At 46.2% G+C, this 19,275-nt stretch overlaps 1 protein-coding gene across 1 annotated transcript in view; it reads right to left on the bottom strand.

Moving 5' to 3' along the window:
• MND1 (meiotic nuclear divisions 1) overlaps nt 1-19,045 on the bottom strand; it is a 124,478-nt gene extending 105,433 nt beyond the window's left edge. Inside the window, exons 1-4 of the mRNA XM_040420515.1 lie at nt 18,936-19,045; nt 16,275-16,340; nt 14,372-14,429; nt 12,406-12,554 (exon numbers count right to left, since the gene is read on the bottom strand). Coding sequence (XP_040276449.1) covers nt 12,406-12,554; nt 14,372-14,429; nt 16,275-16,340; nt 18,936-18,938 — 276 coding nt within the window. The 5' untranslated portion in view covers nt 18,939-19,045. The remainder of the gene's footprint in view (nt 1-12,405; nt 12,555-14,371; nt 14,430-16,274; nt 16,341-18,935) is intronic.
• Between the last annotated feature and the right edge of the window lie 230 nt (nt 19,046-19,275).

Here is a 19,275-nt window from a genome sequence, read left to right as displayed (position 1 = left end):
ACACACACACAAACAATTATCCCAGAAGTATTGAACTGACACACTGTACCGTCATGTATTCTCATCACTAACCAGCCCCCCACTCTGCGCCACTGCTCATAAGAGCAGACTGTAGTCCCACATGTCTCCGGCTACAATACTCTCAGGCAACAGCGGTACCTCCGTCCGCTCTGCGCACTCACTCTTCCAGCTCACCGATGCATTTCTCATATTGCAAGTGCACAGCGCCATCGCTCCTGCTAGCCAAGAACCAGCTGATGGTTTTACATACACTCCATGTCCCTATACATAACCTCCCCTTTCAGACCACCATAGCATCCTCTGTCACTAACCTACAGCGCGATCGTACCTGTCACATAGCTGCGATCGCGCTTGTGATACTGTTACACAGCTGGCTGCGCAACCATACCGCCCACAGAAAATACTAATAAAAACTATTATGATTTACTTTCTGCCCGTAACTGTTTAACATTAAATACACCCTCCCCCTGCACTACCTATATACAAGATGATATACAAAATTATGCAGAAACACACCCATCCCCTCTCCCTCCCCCTCCGGCCGGGCGCCAAAAAAGGGGTTTTAAGCTGTTGCATGATGATGATATCTGTTTACTGTCCCGATGTATTGTCTACTTTTACTAATACTTAAAAAAAAAAAATTCCCTCTTCTCCTATGTTTTCCCTATACAGATTACCTTATCCCGACAACCACATCCATGGCACAGATAGGAACCAAGGCAGCAGCGCAGGACCCCCGCACGCTGATCGGGCAATATCAGCCAAGCTGTACAGAGCTGTTGTGACTAAGCACAACTATTTTACGTTATTTCCTTAATGAAACAGCACCACACATGAGGCGCTGCCTCCTGTCTTTTTTTTCCTTTTACTGTTAAGGGAGGAAGAGACTGTGGTGGTCCCCTGTAGAGGTCAATGTCAAGGTGGTGGGGTGCTGTGGAACGCACTGTTAAAGGGGCAGGCTGCTGTGAAGGTTAAAGTTAAGGGGGTGGGCTGCTGTGGGGATTCCATTTTAAAGGAGGCGGTGCACTGTGAGGGGGTCAGTGTTAAGGGGTGGGGGGCTGTGGAAGTCACTGTTAAGGGGGCGGGGTAATGTAGATGCCACTGTTATAGGGGATACTGTCGATATCTTTCAACGACACACACGTTAAATGAAATAGATGAAAAAACACGTGCGAAACCGGGTCCTTCTGCTAGTTTTTTTTGTATAAATGAATTTGCAACTGAGACTGTTACGCTTCATTTTTTTTTTTATGAATGGGCTTCTGGGAAAAGGCGTGGTGACGCACAGATTTACTTGGTGCTAATAATACACTGCTCAAAAAAATAAAGGGAACACAAAAATAACACATCCTAGATCTGAATTAATTAAATATTCTTCTGAAATACTTTGTTCTTTACATAGTTGAATGTGCTGACAACAAAATCACACAAAAATTAAAAAATGGAAATCAAATTTTTTCAACCCATGGAGGTCTGGATTTGGAGTCACACTCAAAATTAAAGTGGAAAAACACACTACAGGCTGATCCAACTTTGATGTAATGTCCTTAAAACAAGTCAAAATGAGGCTCAGTAGTGTGTGTGGCCTCCATGTGCCTGTATGACCTCCCTACAACGCCTGTGCATGCTCCTGATGAGGTGGCGGACGGTCTCCTGAGGGATCTCCTCCCAGACCTGGACTAAAGCATCTGCCAACTCCTGGACAGTCTGTGGTGCAACGTGACGTTGGTGGATAGAGCGAGACATGATGTCCCAGATGTGCTCAATTGGATTCAGGTCTGGGGAACGGGCGGGCCAGTCCATAGCATCAATGCCTTCGTCTTGCAGGAACTGCTGACACACTTCAGCCACATGAGGTCTAGCATTGTCTTGCATTAGGAGGAACCCAGGGCCAACCGCACCAGCATATGGTCTCACAAGGGGTCTGAGGATCTCATCTCGGTACCTAATGACAGTCAGGCTACCTCTGGCGAGCACATGGAGGGCTGTTCAGCCCTCCAAAGAAATGCCACCCCACACCATTACTGACCCAATACCAAACCGGTCATGCTGGAGGATGTTGCAGGCAGCAGAACGTTCTCCACGGCGTCTCCAGACTCTGTCACGTCTGTCACATGTGCTCAGTGTGAACTTGCTTTCATCTGTGAAGAGCACAGGGCGCCAGTGTCGAATTTGCCAATCTTGGTGTTCTCTGGCAAATGCCAAACGTCCTGCACGGTGTTGGGCTGTAAGCACAACCCCCACCTGTGGATGTCGGGCCCTCATATCACCCTCATGGAGTCTGTTTCTGACCGTTTGAGCAGACACATGCACATTTGTGGCCTGCTGGAGGTCATTTTGCAGGGCTCTGGCAGTGCTCCTCCTGTTCCTCCTTGCACAAAGGCGGAGGTAGCGGTCCTGCTGCTGGGTTGTTGCCCTCCTACGGCCTCCTCCACGTCTCCTGATGTACTGGCCGGTCTCCTGGTAGCGCCTTCATGCTCTGGACACTACGCTGACAAACACAGCAAACCTTCTTGCCACAGCTCGCATTGATGTGCCATCCTGGATAAGCTGCACTACCTGCGCCACTTGTGTGGGTTGTAGACTCCGTCTCATGCTACCACTAGAGTGAAAGCACCGCCAGCATTCAAAAGTGACCAAAACATCAGCCAGGAAGCATAGGAACTGAGAAGTGGTCTGTAGTCACCACCTGCAGAACCACTCCTTTATTGGGGTGTCTTGCTAATTGCCTATAATTTCCACCTGTTGTCTATCCCATTTGCACAACAGCATGTGAAATTGATTGTCACTCAGTGTTGCTTCCTAAGTGGACAGTTTGATTTCACAGAAGTGTGATCGACTTGGAGTTACATTGTGTTGTTTAAGTGTTCCCTTTATTTTTTTGAGCAGTGTATATGTGGTCGTCGCACTTGCTGTTGAAGGAATAAAGCATTCGCCACAAGGCCTTCACAGTCCAACCTGACCGTCATATCTCAAAAAGAATTTAGATTCGTTCTAAAGACAATACAGTTCCAGTCCGAAGCAGTCCATGTTTCTCATTCATAACACCACAGCAAAGAAAGGCAGCAGTGGTTGGATGTCACTGGAAAGAAACATAACAGGTGCTGTGACTTCAAGTTTCCTTTCGCTAAGCGTCTGGAAATGATCCGGGCAGAGACAGGGATGTGTAATGATGGTGCCACCTGTATCTAGATGGTCGACAATTAAACTGTGGGTGCAATTTGTTCTTTTCAGCCGATCAAAAGATTCTCTGGTGGTCTGTCTGGGCCGTCCAGAGCCTATTCGCCATGTGTGCCTGACCTCATGTAACCACTGCTCTTAAGGCCTCTTGCACACAAACGTATTTTCTATCTGTGTCCGTTCCGGTTTTTTTTGCAGACCGTATACAGAACCATTCATTTCAATGGGTCCCCCCAAAAAAAATTGAAGTTACTCTGTGTGCATTCCGTTTCCGTTCCGCAAAAAAATAGAACATGTCTTATTATTGTCTGCATCACGGACAAGGATAGTACTGTTCTATTAGGGGCTAGCTGTTCCGTTCCACAAAATACGGAATGCACACGGATGTCATCCTTATTTTTTGCGGATCCGTTTTTTGCAGACCGCAAAATACATACAGTCGTGTGCAAGAGGCCTAACAGCTAGGTCAGACCGACCTAGATGGCAGGCAATTTGCAAAAAGGACCATCCTGCTTTTCCCAGTTCAGTGATGTGCCCCCTTTCAAAGTCTGTCAACTGGGCAAAATGGCTTTGCATGCATCGTAGAGGAATGTCTAGCAGTCGACGATCTCTCACCAACAGGTACAATACACAAAAGTAGCCTCTGAGAGCCTTTTTATAGGGCAGTGGTGGGTGCACTTTAACGCCCTCATGTGGCAACACCCAGTGTCCTCTGAATTTAAAGACAATCATTGATGTCTTGTTTCTAAAAAAAAGCAGTCCCTCAAGTAACAATAGTAATTTGTTCTGGGATGAAATATTGTAACTGGAGAACATTACTCCTATTACTCTGTATTACTCTATGGAAAACTAGTAACTGGTTCTAGCAGAAATAGTTGTAGGAAGCTGTAAATCACTTTCTATGATGAGGACAGCGCTTCTTCAGTGTTCTGTAGAGTGTACACAGTATACGAGAAAAATAATACTCCAAAAGGACACCAGTACAAGCAGCTCACCCAGGCACAGGTAAAGAGCAGTACAGAACACTGTACTCGACAGCCAATCAGTGCCATCACTTCTGTCATACAGGTGATATACCAGTGACTTGTCTGACTGGATGAGTCTTCTAGTCCAGGGATCCGCAACCTGCGGCACTCCAGCTGCTGTAAAACTACAACTCCCAGCATGCACATTTACTTTGCTGTTCTTGTAACTCCCATAGAAGTGAAAGGAGGATTCTGGGAGTTGTGGTTTGTGAACAGGAAATGCCCAAATGAAGCCATCTACCGCCAGTAGATAGCTTCATTTGGGTTTGGCTGAGCTGGTCACCTGCTCCTGAAGAAGGGGAGGATTGTTCCCCGAAACGCGGTGAGCCTTGTTACCTATGGAATAAAGTGATTGGTCAGAAGCTTGCCCGTCTATGCTGCCATCAATCTCTGTCAACTCTACATGCGATTCTGGCCAGGGGGGTTTAAAGTCACAGGTGTCATGAGTTTATCCTGGTGACTACCCCCCAGCGAAGTGAGTGCTCGCTATTTTATGGCTATTAATTTCATGTTGTATATCCGCATGCTTTTATACTTCATATGCATTTTAACTATATGCAGATTCCGTGGCACTAGTATCTTACATTGCACTGGGGATAGTTTTATCTGTTGCACATACGTCCCCCTGATCTACCTATTGTACATGCTTTTGTATATTTCAGTTCCTTTATCTCTACCACATAAATCCAGGAGCACATACATAAGAATAGTTTCACATTGTGTCTTTATTAAACTCATTATACATTTATTCAAAGGAGGCCCAAGTCACTGTGTGACATAGAAAGTTTCCAAATGCTAAGGTTTATATTTAGTGCTGACTACCGGGATGATTTATTCTTCTTGCTAAAGACAACAATGCCTGCTATGTTTTTGCACAGTTTAGCAGTGGATTCATAGGTCACAGCATTTAAATCATGGAAGGTCAACAAGCCGTGGATTAGTGTAAGGCAATAGCATAGATGGAGCAAAGCGTTAATGCCGGAGGCATGGGTGGCTCTCAGGCTGCCGTCCAAGAACATTTAAAACACTTTCACCAGAGAGCTAAAAATATATGGAGGAACTTTACATTAAAAAAAAAATGTCATTACAAGAGAACAAGCAGACTTTCAAAGGGGCTATAAATCAGTGGCTAACCAAACACCAGCCACAGCTACAGTCTATGGAAAAAGGAAATCAAGAGCAACCTTTCCTAAATTTCACTGGAAGGAAAACAAACGTCCCCTAATGCAGTTTAATAATGTCATTATCCTAGGTGGCATAATTACAATATTCATATACCTTATTAGGATGGAGGTACAAATGATATGGTTCATCAAATACACTGACTTTCCTTGTAACAAAATAACTTCCATTGAGCTACAATGTAGGAACAGGAGATGTGGATAGGGCCATTGCTGGGTGGAAACATTTATCAAGCTCGCCTTTTTTTTAGGGGGGGAGGGGGGGAGCGTATTAGCAACCCCTGTCTTTAATCTGCAGTCTGACATCTAGTGGTTGTTTTCTTGTAAAGCAGGTTCATATTCACTAAGACTTTTCTCATTGGTCTGCGCATGGAAAAAGTGACCAGAAAAGAGTTGGATCTCTATCTCTTTCAAAGTAAAAAATTGGACAGGTTTCCGCTCAAAACAGACGGGAAAAATGAGCCTGGTCAGGAGAAGAGTAGAAATAACACTGTTTATGCGCCTAAGTCAGGTGCAAAAAAGGGCATACCTACACAAGTAGGTCGTAAAAGGGTTGTAAAAGTTTGAAAACTGAATTAGGGCTCGTGCACACGACTGTATGTATTTTGTGGTCCGCAAAACATACAGATGACGTCCATATGCATTCCGTATTTTGTGGAACGGAACAGGTAATAGAACAGTCCTATCCTTGTCCATAATGCGGACAATAATAGGACAAATGCCTCCAAAATAGGGGCAATATCAGTTGGTAAATGAGCAGTGATGGCCAGTTCGCAATGTTCGCCCGCGAACATATGCGGGCTGGCCTCTTTTTTCACAAGTCCGGCGAGGCACAGGTAAGCCCTTACCTGTGCCTGTGCCGCGAGCCGGTCTGAAAACAAATGCGGTCACCAGGAGCAGGCAGTTCCGAGAACAGCCCGATGAAGGCCCCCGGTGGCTGTTCTTGGAACTGACTGCTCCCGCTGACCGCACTTGTTTTCAGACCGGCTCGCGCACAGGCACAGGTAAGGGCTTACCTGTGCCTCGCCGGACTTGTGAAAAAAGATGGCAGCCCGCATATGTTCGCGGGCGAACAATGCGAACTGGCCATCACTGTAAATGAGACTGAAAAATAAGAGAGTCAGAAACAGGCTTTTTACTCATGAAAACAGGCGCAGACACTATAATAAATGTGTGACAGTGTGTACAGGGGGTCATTTTCTATGAAAACCTGATTATGCTTTCCCTACCAGTACCACGGCAGTCACCAAAGAACTTACCTTCCCCCTTCCATTTTATTTTACGCATCAGTTGTGCTCAATCTGTAACAGTTATGTCAAGTTAGTTTTTTTGGACAGGAAAAAAAAAATACAAGACAGGACTTTTGTCCCCATCAAAAGTAACTGAAACCTGACAGAACTGAAACATACTTAGCGCAAATGATGCGCAAAATAACCAAAATAAACAAATGGGGGGGGGGGACTTTCAGCTTTTTCCATGTTTCTGTTCCTCTGAAGCTTTTCTATACCAAAACACAATATTCAATCACTTAAAAAAAAGGTGATACATAAAAAAAGTCTATATATAAAAAATTAAATTGTTTTTCTACCCTCAGAAAAGGTCACCATTGTCCAATCAGCTGTTCCCTGCACCCACCAGAACTATCATTTTGAAGCGAGTCGGAAAAGCACAGCTCCAGCCAGGTTATGGGAAGCTCAGATCCCATTCAAATAAATGGGCACAAAGCAGCAGTAACACAGAACGGCCACTATATTTTGAATGGCGCTGTTCTTTCAGCTTCATTCAAAGTGCTAGTTGTGCCCCTGACTCTATCCACTCCCCGTGTGCCCCAACCATCGTAAGGGTTCATGAAACACCACTCTGCGCTTGCTATGTTTACGGCTGGTTTCCTCTACTCCTTTCTACTGTCTGCTGCCAGCCCTGATCTTTGCTGGATCTATACTCTGTGTATATAGGTCCTGGTACCGTGATTCAGGTTCAGCAACTTGTATGAGTGACAGCTGCTGCTAACAGAGACTACCCCAGGGGCAGTGAGCTGGGGGTCCATACCTCATTGAGGTGAGGTGGGTTCAGGCCTCATTACACGTTACATATTACATGCGGATTTGCCTGCGGTATATCAACAGTGTAGTACAATATCAACTAAATAGATAAAATTATAAAAATCTCATCTGCATCTTGTGCATAAATTGACCTGTGGTGTGGATTTTGAATTCTACAGTGTGCTAGTTGTTTCTGCAGATTTTCATTCAGAATTTCATCCTTTGCGACTTACAGGGTCAAATCGGGCACAAAACTGATTTTTCTGTGGATTTTTTTCGCAGAAACATGGCAAAATCTGCAAAAAGTATCTGGTATAGTCCTAAGCCAAACCCACTAGTGACCTAGAAGGCCCAATTCTCAAGTGGCCAGATGTTGCACATTTACTACTACTATAAATGCAGATTTTTTCAGAGAACCCCAACATCTTCCCCTAAACAAAACAGAGGGCAAGATATCAGTAGAATATCGGATATTCAGAGCTTTTGTCGTTTTCTCCAGTGAAATGTTTGGGGAAGAAGCCTTATTGGTTCATGGGGGGAACGCTCCTGATCCCCATTGCTGAGTCTCGGGCCTGATTTGTGCTCCGGTCTCTAGCCTGTAAATGTCCGGATGAGGTCAGATGCACTGCTGCGGTTAAACATTGACCAAACCAAACAGCACGTGACCCAGCAGTGACATGCCGCTTAGGGACATGCCACTGCTGAGGCCAGTTACTGTCTGCAGCAGCGCAAGTGACCCAGTCAAGGAGTTAACAGGCTAGGGACTGCAAGGCCCTCGGCACTGGAATGGAACAGCCAGGAGCAGGCGAGTGTTTTTTTGGTTTTGTTTAGGTACAGTGCCATACTAGCCTAATTAAAAGCTTGCAGGCTTCTTTATTGAATAATTACAATGGAAAACTCAATATACAATTAGCGCTAGCTACTACGTGAATATCGGTAGAAAAGTTTCCTTTTTCACTGATGATTCTGTAAAGTGTGTGATGCTGCATTACGGTCTAAACCTTCCTCTTCTGTTATGAGTCAAGGCGTCTTAACATATGTTCTTACAGGATATTTGCAAACAGTGAGAAATGTATAGAAGTGCTTTAAATAACCTGCAAGAAGGCTGCCATATAAGGTAACGCTCTGACCGCTAACTCGCCGAGTTTAGTTTTGTTCTAACATATTGATGCTAAACAGAATAGATCTTAGAGAACTTCATGGTATAGATCGCCCTCTAGTGGCACGCACACGTTATACAGCAGACATAAGCTCCAGAGCCAGTCAAATCACTTCTAGACAGAACCTATTTTGTACACGTTCATCGTAGAGACTAGCCCCTACCACAGCTCAATTTAGAAAGATGATATTCCAGTGCTTTACCCTTGTTTAACCCATTCAAGACCGGGCTATTTTCTGTTTTTAGGTTTCTGCGTTTTACGCCTTGCCTTCCTAGAGCCATAACTTTTTTATTTTTTCGTTTCCATAGCTGTAGGAGGGGTTGTTTTTTTGTAGGATAAGTTGTACTTTCTAATGAAACCATTTAGTCTTGCAAACAATGTAGTGAGAAGCTGGAAAAAATTCAAATGGGGAATTGGGAAAAAGAAACAATTCCTCCACAGTTTTATGGGTTTTGTTTTTTGGAAAACTTTTTTTCTTTTTGTAGCCATATTCTGACCCCTATACCTTATAGTTATGTCTACAGAGCTGTATGAGGGCTCATTTCTTGCGGGGCGATCTGTCGTTTTTAATCAATACCATTTCGGAATGTGTATACATTTTTTATCACATTTTATTCAAATTTTGGGAAGGTGAAGCGACAAAAAATGTCAAATCAGCTGTTTGGATTTTTTTTCTGCTATGCCGTATGAGATATATTTTAATAGTACAGGCATTTTGGGACACGGTGATGCCCATGATCTTACATTTTTATTGCTTATTTATTTTTATTATGGGGAAAGGGGCAATTTTGATTTTTATAAATTTTTAAAAACTATTTTTTTATTTACACTTGTATTAAGCCCCCTCAGGAGTTTTTGACATGCAATCCTTAGATTGCTTGTCCCTCACATTGCAAAAAATTACTATTGCATATAAAGGACTTCCACTACAGAGTCCTCCCACCTGCAGGGCTCAATGGGAATTACAGCTCTATTAGGCTGGAACTCTTCAGCGAGATCCAGCCTAAGGCCTCATGCACACGACCATTCCGTTTTTTGCGGTCCACAAATTGCGGATCCACAAAACACGGAAGCCGCCCGTGTGCCTTCCGCAATTTGCGGAACGGAACAGGCGGCCCATTGTAGAAATGCCTATTCTTGTCCGCAAAACGGACAAGAATAGGACATGTTATATATTTTTTTGAGGGGCTACGTAACGGAGCGGCCCCATTGAAGTGAAAAACTGCGGCTCGGATGCGGACCAGAACAATGGTCGTTTGCATGCCTAATAGAAACAAAAACGTCTTCTCCGATCACCGCTTGGCAAAGCCTTCTATGATTCAGTGGACGCAATTCACTATGGCATCTGAGGGGTTAAAGGCCTGTGATCGGCATTGGCCCCAAGTGTCTGCTGTTTAAAAAAGCAGAAACCCTGCACCATTCTTAAACCCCGCACTTCTGCCTTACATGTACGGAGGTGATCCTGAAGGGGTTCAAAAAAACCATGCATTTTTTTTATTAACTTCTAGCACATCACATACCGCACACCAATCAGCCATAACCTGACAATGGCACCTGGATAAGGGCTCTTTCACACTTGCGTTATTGTCTTCCGGCATAGAGTTCCGTCGTCGGGACTCTATGCCGGAAGAATACTGATCAGGATTATCCTAATGCATTCTGAATGGAGAGTAATCCGTTCAGGATGCATCAGGATGTCTTCAGTTCCGGTACGGAACGTTTTTTGGCCGGAGAAAATACCGCTTTTTGCTCCGGCCAAAAATCCTGAAGACTTGCCGCAAGGCCGGATCCGGGATCAATGCCCATTGAAAGGCATTGATCCGGATCCGGCCTTAAGCTAAACGTCGTTTCGGCGCATTGCCGGACCCGACATTTAGCTTTTTCAGAGTGGTTACCATGGCTGCCGGGACGCTAAAGTCCTGACAGCCATGGTAAGTGTAGCGGGGAGCAGGGGAGCAGCATACTTACCGTCCGTGCGGCTCCCCGGGCGCTCCAGAGTGACGTCAGGGCGCCCCAAGCGCATGGATCACGTGATCACATGGATCACGTCATCCATGCGCATGGGGCGCTCTGACGTCATTCTGGAGCGCCCGGGGAGCCGCACGGACTGTAAGTATACCGCTCCCCCGCTCCCCGCTCCTACTATGGCAACCAGGACTTTAATAGCGTCCTGGGTGCCATAGTAACACTGAAAGCATTTGGAAGACGGTTCCGTCTTCAAATGCTTTCAGTACACTTGCGTTGTTACGGATCCGGCAGGCACCTCCGGCAACGGAAGTGCATGCCGGATCCCAACAACGCAAGTGTGAAAGAGGCCTATATTAGGCAGGAAGTACACAGTCAGTTCTTGATGTGTTGGAAGCAGGAGACTAACCAAAGAGACTAACCAAAAGAGCAGGTCTTGTGACGTGCGATTGGTATACAGTGGTTAGCACCGTTCAAGGAAGGACAACTGATGAACTGGCAACATGGCCAGCCAAGGCTTACTGATAAAGCAACACACACTGCATCACATATGGGGCTGCGTAGCTACCGGCCTGTCAGAATGCCCAAGCTGACCCCTGTCCACTGCCGGAAGCACTTAAAACGGGCACATGAGCATCCGAACTGGCCCCTGGTGAAGTGAAAGAAGGTGGCCTAGTCCAAATAATGACATTTTCTTTCTAATCGTGTAGATGGCCGAGTGCAAGTGCATCTTGGAAGAGATGGCAACAGCATGCATTATGGGTTGAAGGCACTCCAGTGGAGACACTGTGATGCTCAGGGCAATGTTCTGCTGAGAAAACTTAGGTCTTAACATTTATGTAAGGTCTCGTGAACACGACTGTATGTATTTTGCAATCCGCATTTTTTGCGGACCCATTGAGTTCAATGGGTCCATGGTCCGCATTTTGTGGCCAAGTATAAGACAAGGTGTATCTTTTTGCGGAATGGACATATATGTGCTGAAAGGCACACGGACCATCCGTGCTCTTTCTGCATCCATATTTCTAATCTGCAAAAAGACAGAATATGTCCATAAATGCAGAAAAAAATAATACGGTCGTATGCATCAGGGCTTACTTTGATATGTACCACCTACCTAAACACAGTATTCTCTAAACATAACAGCCTCTTTGAGCAGGATAATGTGTGCTACCACACTGCAAGAGGAGTTTAGGAATGGTCTGAGGAATATGACAAAAAGTTTAAGGTGTCGACTCCAAATACAGATCTCAGTATCTCATTCTGATCAAGTATCTGTGAGTTGTGCTGAAAAAACAAGTAAAATCCATGGAGACTCCACCTAACAAATGGTAAGACCTACTGTTAAAACCTTGGCGCTAGGTACCTCAAGACCTTCAGAAGTCTTGTGGAGTCCATACCTCAATGGGTTAAAGATGTTGGCACAACGCAGACTAGTGTCAGACTAGCCCACCAGATTACCAGAGGATCCTCCGGTGGGCCCAGGTTCTGATACCATAGTGGGCCCCAAAGGTTCAGGAGAAAGAAAAAAAAAAAGCTGTGACCCCCTTTCCACTTAGTCCTGCTTCCTTGTCAATCATGTTGGAAAAAAGTGTAGAAACCGTAGATGCACCAATTTGTGCCACTTTTTGGAGAGATTTTTGGCACAGACACATTAGTAAATTTCAATCTACATCATTTATGAAAATAAAGATTAAAAAAATAAAGCAGATTAAATGTGGAGACATAAACATTATGGATTGGTTTCACTGCACAAATGGTAATTTCCTTTATGAACAATAATGGGGACCAACCAGTACACTGTGCAGAAGATGTGACAAGGCAGAATTACCTGGCTTTCTAACGTCTCCAGTTTTCGTTTCCGTGCATGAAGCGCCTTACTGGGAAAGGCCCAAAAATAATTGGAAGTTCCGATGCGCTCTGAATCGACCATTCCATCATCCACCAGACTTTGCAGGACATCCTTTACTGACATGGAAGCTGTCACAAATGATTATTCTATTAGCAACAGATGGAGAATACAGGAAGTAATGACAGCTGAGCGGCTTTTCTGCATGGCCTTCTTGCCCCATCCACATCAGCATATCATAGTGCATTCTGTATATTCAGCTTATTTTACTTTCCATCACCAAAATCTGTATGGAACATCGGCTAGCCCTGATAGTTCTGCTAAAAACTAAATATATTAAAGGGGGTTTCCAGGGGAGAGGGGCTAGTTTCACACCAGCGCTAGGAACAGCCTGCCGGATCTCTCTGCACTCTGGCATTGCCGGAAGCTTAAATGTCGTCGTCTGGCTCCATTAACTATAATGGGGACCGGCGGAGATCCAGCCGCAACCCGGCAAATATGCTGAGACTTGGATGGAAGAAAACCTCTGCACGCTGGACAGGCCTAAAGCAAATATCTGTTATAATTGGGTTGAAGCAGCATAGTTGCCATAACAAGGAAAGGAACCTGAGTGTCATCATTAAGTATCACTGTAGGAAAAGAAATCTCCTCATCTGTACAGGGTGCAGTGATACCTGGCTACATGGAAGGGTGTATTCACACGACTGTATGTATTTTATGGTCCGCAAAAAAAATGCATTCTGAGCGGATCCTTTACCATTCAGAATGCATTAGGGCAAAACTGATCAGTTTTGGAGCGCTTCTGAGAGCCCTGAACGGATCTCACAAACGGAAAGCCAAAACGCCAGTGTGAAAGTAGCCTAAATCAGCTCTTAAAGGGGTTCTGCCGGCGCTCCCATAGAGAAGGAATTGACCTCAGACTGTGAAATCTCAGTGCTGTGCATCTTCCAGATATTATACATATATGGAGCGCCAATTGCCTACTGCTGTCCGCATCCATACATGTCTGTTCCATGGCGCTCGCATGTTCTATTGTCCATTTTGCAGACAAGGTTAGGCATTGTGGATCTAAAAAAAAAAAAAAAAAAAAAAAAAAAACGGATGCAACACAGACGTCATCTGTATTTTTTTGCGGACCATAAAATACATACAGTCGTGTGAATACACCCTTCCATGTAGCCAGGTATCACTGCACCCTGTACAGATGAGGAGATTTCTTTTCCTACAGTGATACTTAATGATGACACTCTGGTTCCTTTCCTTGTTATGGCAACTATGCTGCTTCAACCCAATTATAACAGATATTTGCTTTAGGCCTGTCCAGCGTGCAGAGGTTTTCTTCCATCCAAGTCTCAGCATATTTGCCGGGTTGCGGCTGGATCTCCGCCGGTCCCCATTATAGTTAATGGAGCCAGACGGCGACATTTAAGCTTCCGGCAATGCCAGAGTGCAGAGAGATCCGGCAGGCTGTTCCTAGCGCTGGTGTGAAACTAGCCTTACTCCCCTGGAAACCCCCTTTAATATATTTTGTTTTTAGCAGAACTATCAGGGCTAGCCGATAACACGTAATAAAATTGCTAACTTTTATAGACTACCGTACTTCAGACTTGCAGCAGCAGGGTCCGGCAGGCTGTTGCGGCAGGGGAAACAGCCTGCCGGATCCATGCTAACGCAAGTCCACCGTGCCTCTGGAAGTCCGCTCCAGCCCCATTCACTATGGGGGTGGCCTGACAAAAACTACAGCATGCTGCGGTTTTTGTCCGAGGCCGGAGCGGACTTCCAGCGGCATGGTGGACATGCGTTAGCATGGATCCGGCAGGCTGTTTCCCCTGCCGCTGTAAGTGTGAAAGTAGCCATACTGAATACAGACAAGCTGGCTTCCAAAGCAACTCTTTGTGGCTCACTCTTAGAGTAACATAAAACGGAAGACACTCGGACATTTACTCACTGATTCCTTTCTGCTTTGGAGCGATTTTCTCCAGGTCCTTGAGCTGGAATACATCTTTCTATTAGAACAAACACAATGGAAAGTTTCAGCAACAAATACATCATACGTTCTGAAAATGCACTCTGAACTACTACGTGCCAGCTTTGTACTCCAGAGCTATATGCACTGTGTGCGCCGCCATATTGTGCTCAGTGCAGCAATACTTCTAGGGGAGGAAACCTTCATAATACAGCCTCTGATGCTGCATTCCACAGTCTTTCCCTTCACACGAAGTCAGAGGTACACAGAAGTCTATGGGGGCCCTATTACGGCTCTGTGGTCAGTGGGGAAAAGTTCCTGGAATTCCACATCCAACACATTTTGCTAGAATAGATAAAATCCACGTGAAGAAATGAGATCGGTATGACATGCGACTGTCTTTACAGCCCACTGCTTCCAGGTATTTCCTTCTGCAGCATGGGAACGCTTTGTGTGGAATTAGGTGCCGCCATTTACAGGCACCATCACCCTAAATCTTACAGGGGAGAACAGTGAGGCCCACGGGGCCCGCACAGACCGCAATGTGGCTTTGAATAGCGAGCCTAAATTGCCATCCACGGGGCAGACTTATGAATAGAGTCTTTCTTGCCCACAGCAACCAATCACAGCGCAGAATAGGAAATCAAAGCAATGTTTTGATTGGCTGCTATAGGGATGAAAGAGTCTTTCTTTTAGGGTACGTTCAGATGGAGGTAATTATACTGTTAAAAAAATCCGACTTTCAGCAATCGGTTGTGGTTTTGTGATTTCAGTGCGGTTTTGAAATCTGCGGCTGTATGAACGGTATTGCAGATTCCCACTGAGGAACAATGGGATGGGAGTTTACCACTGATTTCCTGTGGAAACCCCATTGTGTGAACATGCCCATAGGGTACTTTCACACTTGCGGCAGGACGGATCCAACAGGCTGTTCACCATGTCGGATCCGTCCTGCCGCTATTTCGCCGTGCCGACGGACCGTTGCTCCGTCCCCATTGACTATAATGGGGACGGGGGCGGAGCTCCGGCGCAGCACGGCAAAAGCCACCGGACTAAAAAGTCCTGCATGTCCGACTTTTTAGTCCGGCGGCTTTCGCCGTGCACCGCCGTGCTGCGCCGGAGCTCCGCCCCCGTCCCCATTATAGTTAATGGGGACGGAGCGGCGGTCCGGCGGCACGGCGAAATAGCGGCAGGACGGATCCGACATGGTGAACAGCATGTTGGATCCGTCCTGCCGCAAGTGTGAAAGTACCCTTAGAAAGTTTTCTCAAATATCTCTCTGCATCCCGAACCCAAGATACAGTTTTCACTTCTTATTGTCTTGGGCTACTTTCACACTAGTGTTTTTTTTTGCGGATCCGTTTTCTATAGTGCCAAATTGTGTCAGTGAAGACGGATCCGTCCCCATGGACTTACATTGTGTGCCAGGACGGATCCGTTTGGCTCAGTTTCGTCAGACAGACACCAAAATGGTCCGCCTCCAGAGCGGAATAGAGACTGATCAGAGGCAAACTGATGCATTCTGAGCGGATCCTTTACCATTCAGAATGCATTAGGGCAAAACTGATCCGTTTTGGAGCGCTTCTGAGAGCCCTGAACGGATCTCACAAACGGAAAGCCAAAACGCCAGTGTGAAAGTAGCCTAAATCAGCTCTTAAAGGGGTTCTGCCGGCGCTCCCATAGAGAAGGAATGGAGCCGCAGCGCGCATGCATGACCTGCCGCTCCATCAGAACGGGAGAAGGGGACTCCCGTTCTCGTGATCGGTGGGAGTCCAAGCGATCTGCTAGTTATCCCCTACCCTGTGAGAAGACTTAAAAACTTGGCACAACCCCTTTAAACAGCACAAATGGAGGAGTTATTAAAGATTAACATATAAAAACTTACTGTTTCAAAGAATATTTCCATCATCTTTGTCCTTTTCTCATCGACACTAAGACCTCTTTTCTTAGACTGAAAAAAAATGACGTTTTCACAGTGTTGTCAGCAGATGTGTCCACACAATAGAATTACACAATGCAGACCCGACTGTCAGAGCCCATAGTAAGAGCTGTGCCAATCTGCACTTCTGCCCATCACCCAGCGCTTGTGCCAGGCAGAGAGTTAGGGTCCATTCACACGTCCGTATGCGTTTTGCGTATCCGCAAAACACAGACACCGGCAATGTGCGGTCCGCAAAATGCCGACACTCTCATGGAAATGCCTTTTCCTGTCTGCAATTGCGGACAAGAATAGGACATGTTCTATTTTTTGGAGGAACGGAAGTGCGGATCCGGAAGAGCGGATGCGGACAGCATATTCCGGCCCCATTGATAATGAATGGGTCCGCACCTGTTACACAAAATTGCGGAACGGATGCGGACCCATTTTGCGGACGTGTGAATGGACCCTTAGGCCTATTTCAGTCCGGATGTGATGAGTGCAGTGAACACACAGCATCCAGACGGAATCCTTACATTTCAGTAGGTCTGTGTACACGAGCGTCGTTTTTCACGCATCATCTCTGCGTTCCGGAAAAATCGCATCATCTATATTGAGCAGTTCTCACGCAGCCCTGGCTCCATAGAAGTAAATGGTGCATCCAGAACGCCCCATTCAACGGAAGGCATCCGAATGCAATGCATTTTTTTTTTTTTACTGATGGTTGCGAAAATATTGTTGTTTTTCTTCACACACGTGAAAAACGCAACCAATCGGGACAAAAAAGGCACATACTGAACGCGATTGAAATTGCGTCTAAAAGCATCATTTTTCCCTGAACAGATCTGCATCGCGTGTGTGAAATAAGCCTTAGGGGACAAAATTTGTCTTTTTTTTTTCCAGTACAGATTTGGTGCTGGAAACCGCAAAAAACCTGCACTGAAACCACCTCCAGTTGTTTTCAATGGGAGGCTGCGCCACAGTTCAGACGGCTGAGGATTTTCCCGTGTGGCTTTCTGGACCATGCCAAGAGCGTGCCTGTCCATTCTTGGCGCGGTTATCGCACAGGCGCCTCGGGAAGCAGCTCACAGTTCAATGGCGCGAAACCGAGCGTGGGGCCGGACTGCGCAAAATGAAAACCCATGGCAGGAATCGCTTCTGCTGTGGGATACAAAGTCAAATCCATGGTGTGAACCTACCCCTCACTTCTGACTTCGTCGCTAAAGAGAATATCACTGTGTGCATGTTACCTTACCATTATGACATCACTGTGTGCATGCTACCTTACCATTATGACATCACTGTGTGCATGCTACCTTACCATTATGACATCACTGTGTGCATGCTACCTTACCATTATGACATCACTGTGTGCATGTTACCCTACCATTATGACATCACTGTGTGCATGTTACCCTACCATTATGACATCACTGTGTGCATGCTACCTTACCATTATGACATCACTGTGTGCATGCTACCTTACCATTATGACATCACTGTGTGCATGCTACCTTACCATTATGACATCACTGTGTGCATGTTACCCTACCATTATGACATCACTGTGTGCATGTTACCCTACCATTATGACATCAATGTGTGCATGTTACCCTACCATTATGACATCACTGTGTGCATGTTACCCTACCATTATGACATCACTGTGTGCATGTTACCCTACCATTATGACATCACTGTGTGCATGTTACCCTACCATTATGACATCACTGTGTGCATGTTACCCTACCATTATGACATCACTGTGTGCATGTTACCCTACCATTATGACATCACTGTGCGCATGTTACCCTACCATTATGACATCACTGTGCGCATGTTACCCTACCATTATGACATCACTGTGTACATAATCCTGCCATTATTACATCACTTGTGCCCTGTTCCGTGACATCACTGTATGCATTAACCCTTTGCTTTAGTCAGGGGCTGTTGAGATCTCAGTTTTGCTGTACATCAAGCAGATATGTTTGTAAACAAAAAAAACATATAGAAGATATGGCGCGACGTAACCATAGAAAACTGGTGGAGAGGTCATTGCGGTGGCTGGCGCCGTGCTGGGGGTAACGCGTCTGGCCCCGTGCTGGGGGTAGCAGATCTGGCGCCGTACTGGGGGGTAACGTGTTTGGCACCGTTGTGGGGGTAGCAGATCTGGCGCCGTACTGGGGGTAACGTGTTTGGCACCGTTGTGGGGGTAGCAGATCTGGCGCTGTACTGGGGGTAACGTGTTTGGCACCGTTGTGGGGGTAGCAGATCTGGCGCTGTACTGGGGGTAACGTGTTTGGCACCGTTGTGGGAGTAGCAGATCTGGCGCCGTTCTGGGGGTAACGTGTTTGGCACCGTTGTGGGGGTAGCAGATCTGGCGCCGTTCTGGGGGTAACGTGTTTGGCACCGTTGTGGGGGTAGCAGATCTGGCGCCGTTCTGGGGGTAACGTGGCTGATGGGGTTATGACTTATGAACAGACTGTGGCTGCTTCCTCTAATTACAGAGCAGGCCGTCTCCGGTTGCTATGGGTAACAGCTGTACTCCTCTCTGCCTGCACTATAGGAGCTGTACTACAGATAAGCGCGGGAAACTGAAACGTTTACACGTGACACGACACTCACCATGCTGCCGGCCGTCACTGATGGGTAACCGAACAGTCACTACTAGCGGGGCTGGTCCCTGACAGGGCGCACACCGCTATAGCTCACATGTGTGATTATAGGGATCGGGCTCATATACAGCATGTAAGGCTGGACATCGATGACGTCACGGTCACATGACATGTGCCACGTGACCGCGCAGTGACTGAGTTATCAACTTAGCGGGTGATTCAGAGGCTCCTTATATTATGTGACCGGTGTCTGTGAGGCGGGTGGACGCCGGGGGAGCTGGGGAATGGTGGCTCTGCCGCTGTAGCGAGGACATGGATAAAGGAGACTCGTGTACCAGCTGGTTGGCTGT

Source organism: Bufo bufo, chromosome 2 (genome assembly GCF_905171765.1).
Source record: "Bufo bufo chromosome 2, aBufBuf1.1, whole genome shotgun sequence".
Taxonomy (NCBI): Eukaryota; Metazoa; Chordata; class Amphibia; order Anura; family Bufonidae; genus Bufo; species Bufo bufo.
The sequence above is the reverse complement of the archived record's forward strand: the minus strand, read 5'-3'. Positions and strand labels throughout refer to the sequence as shown.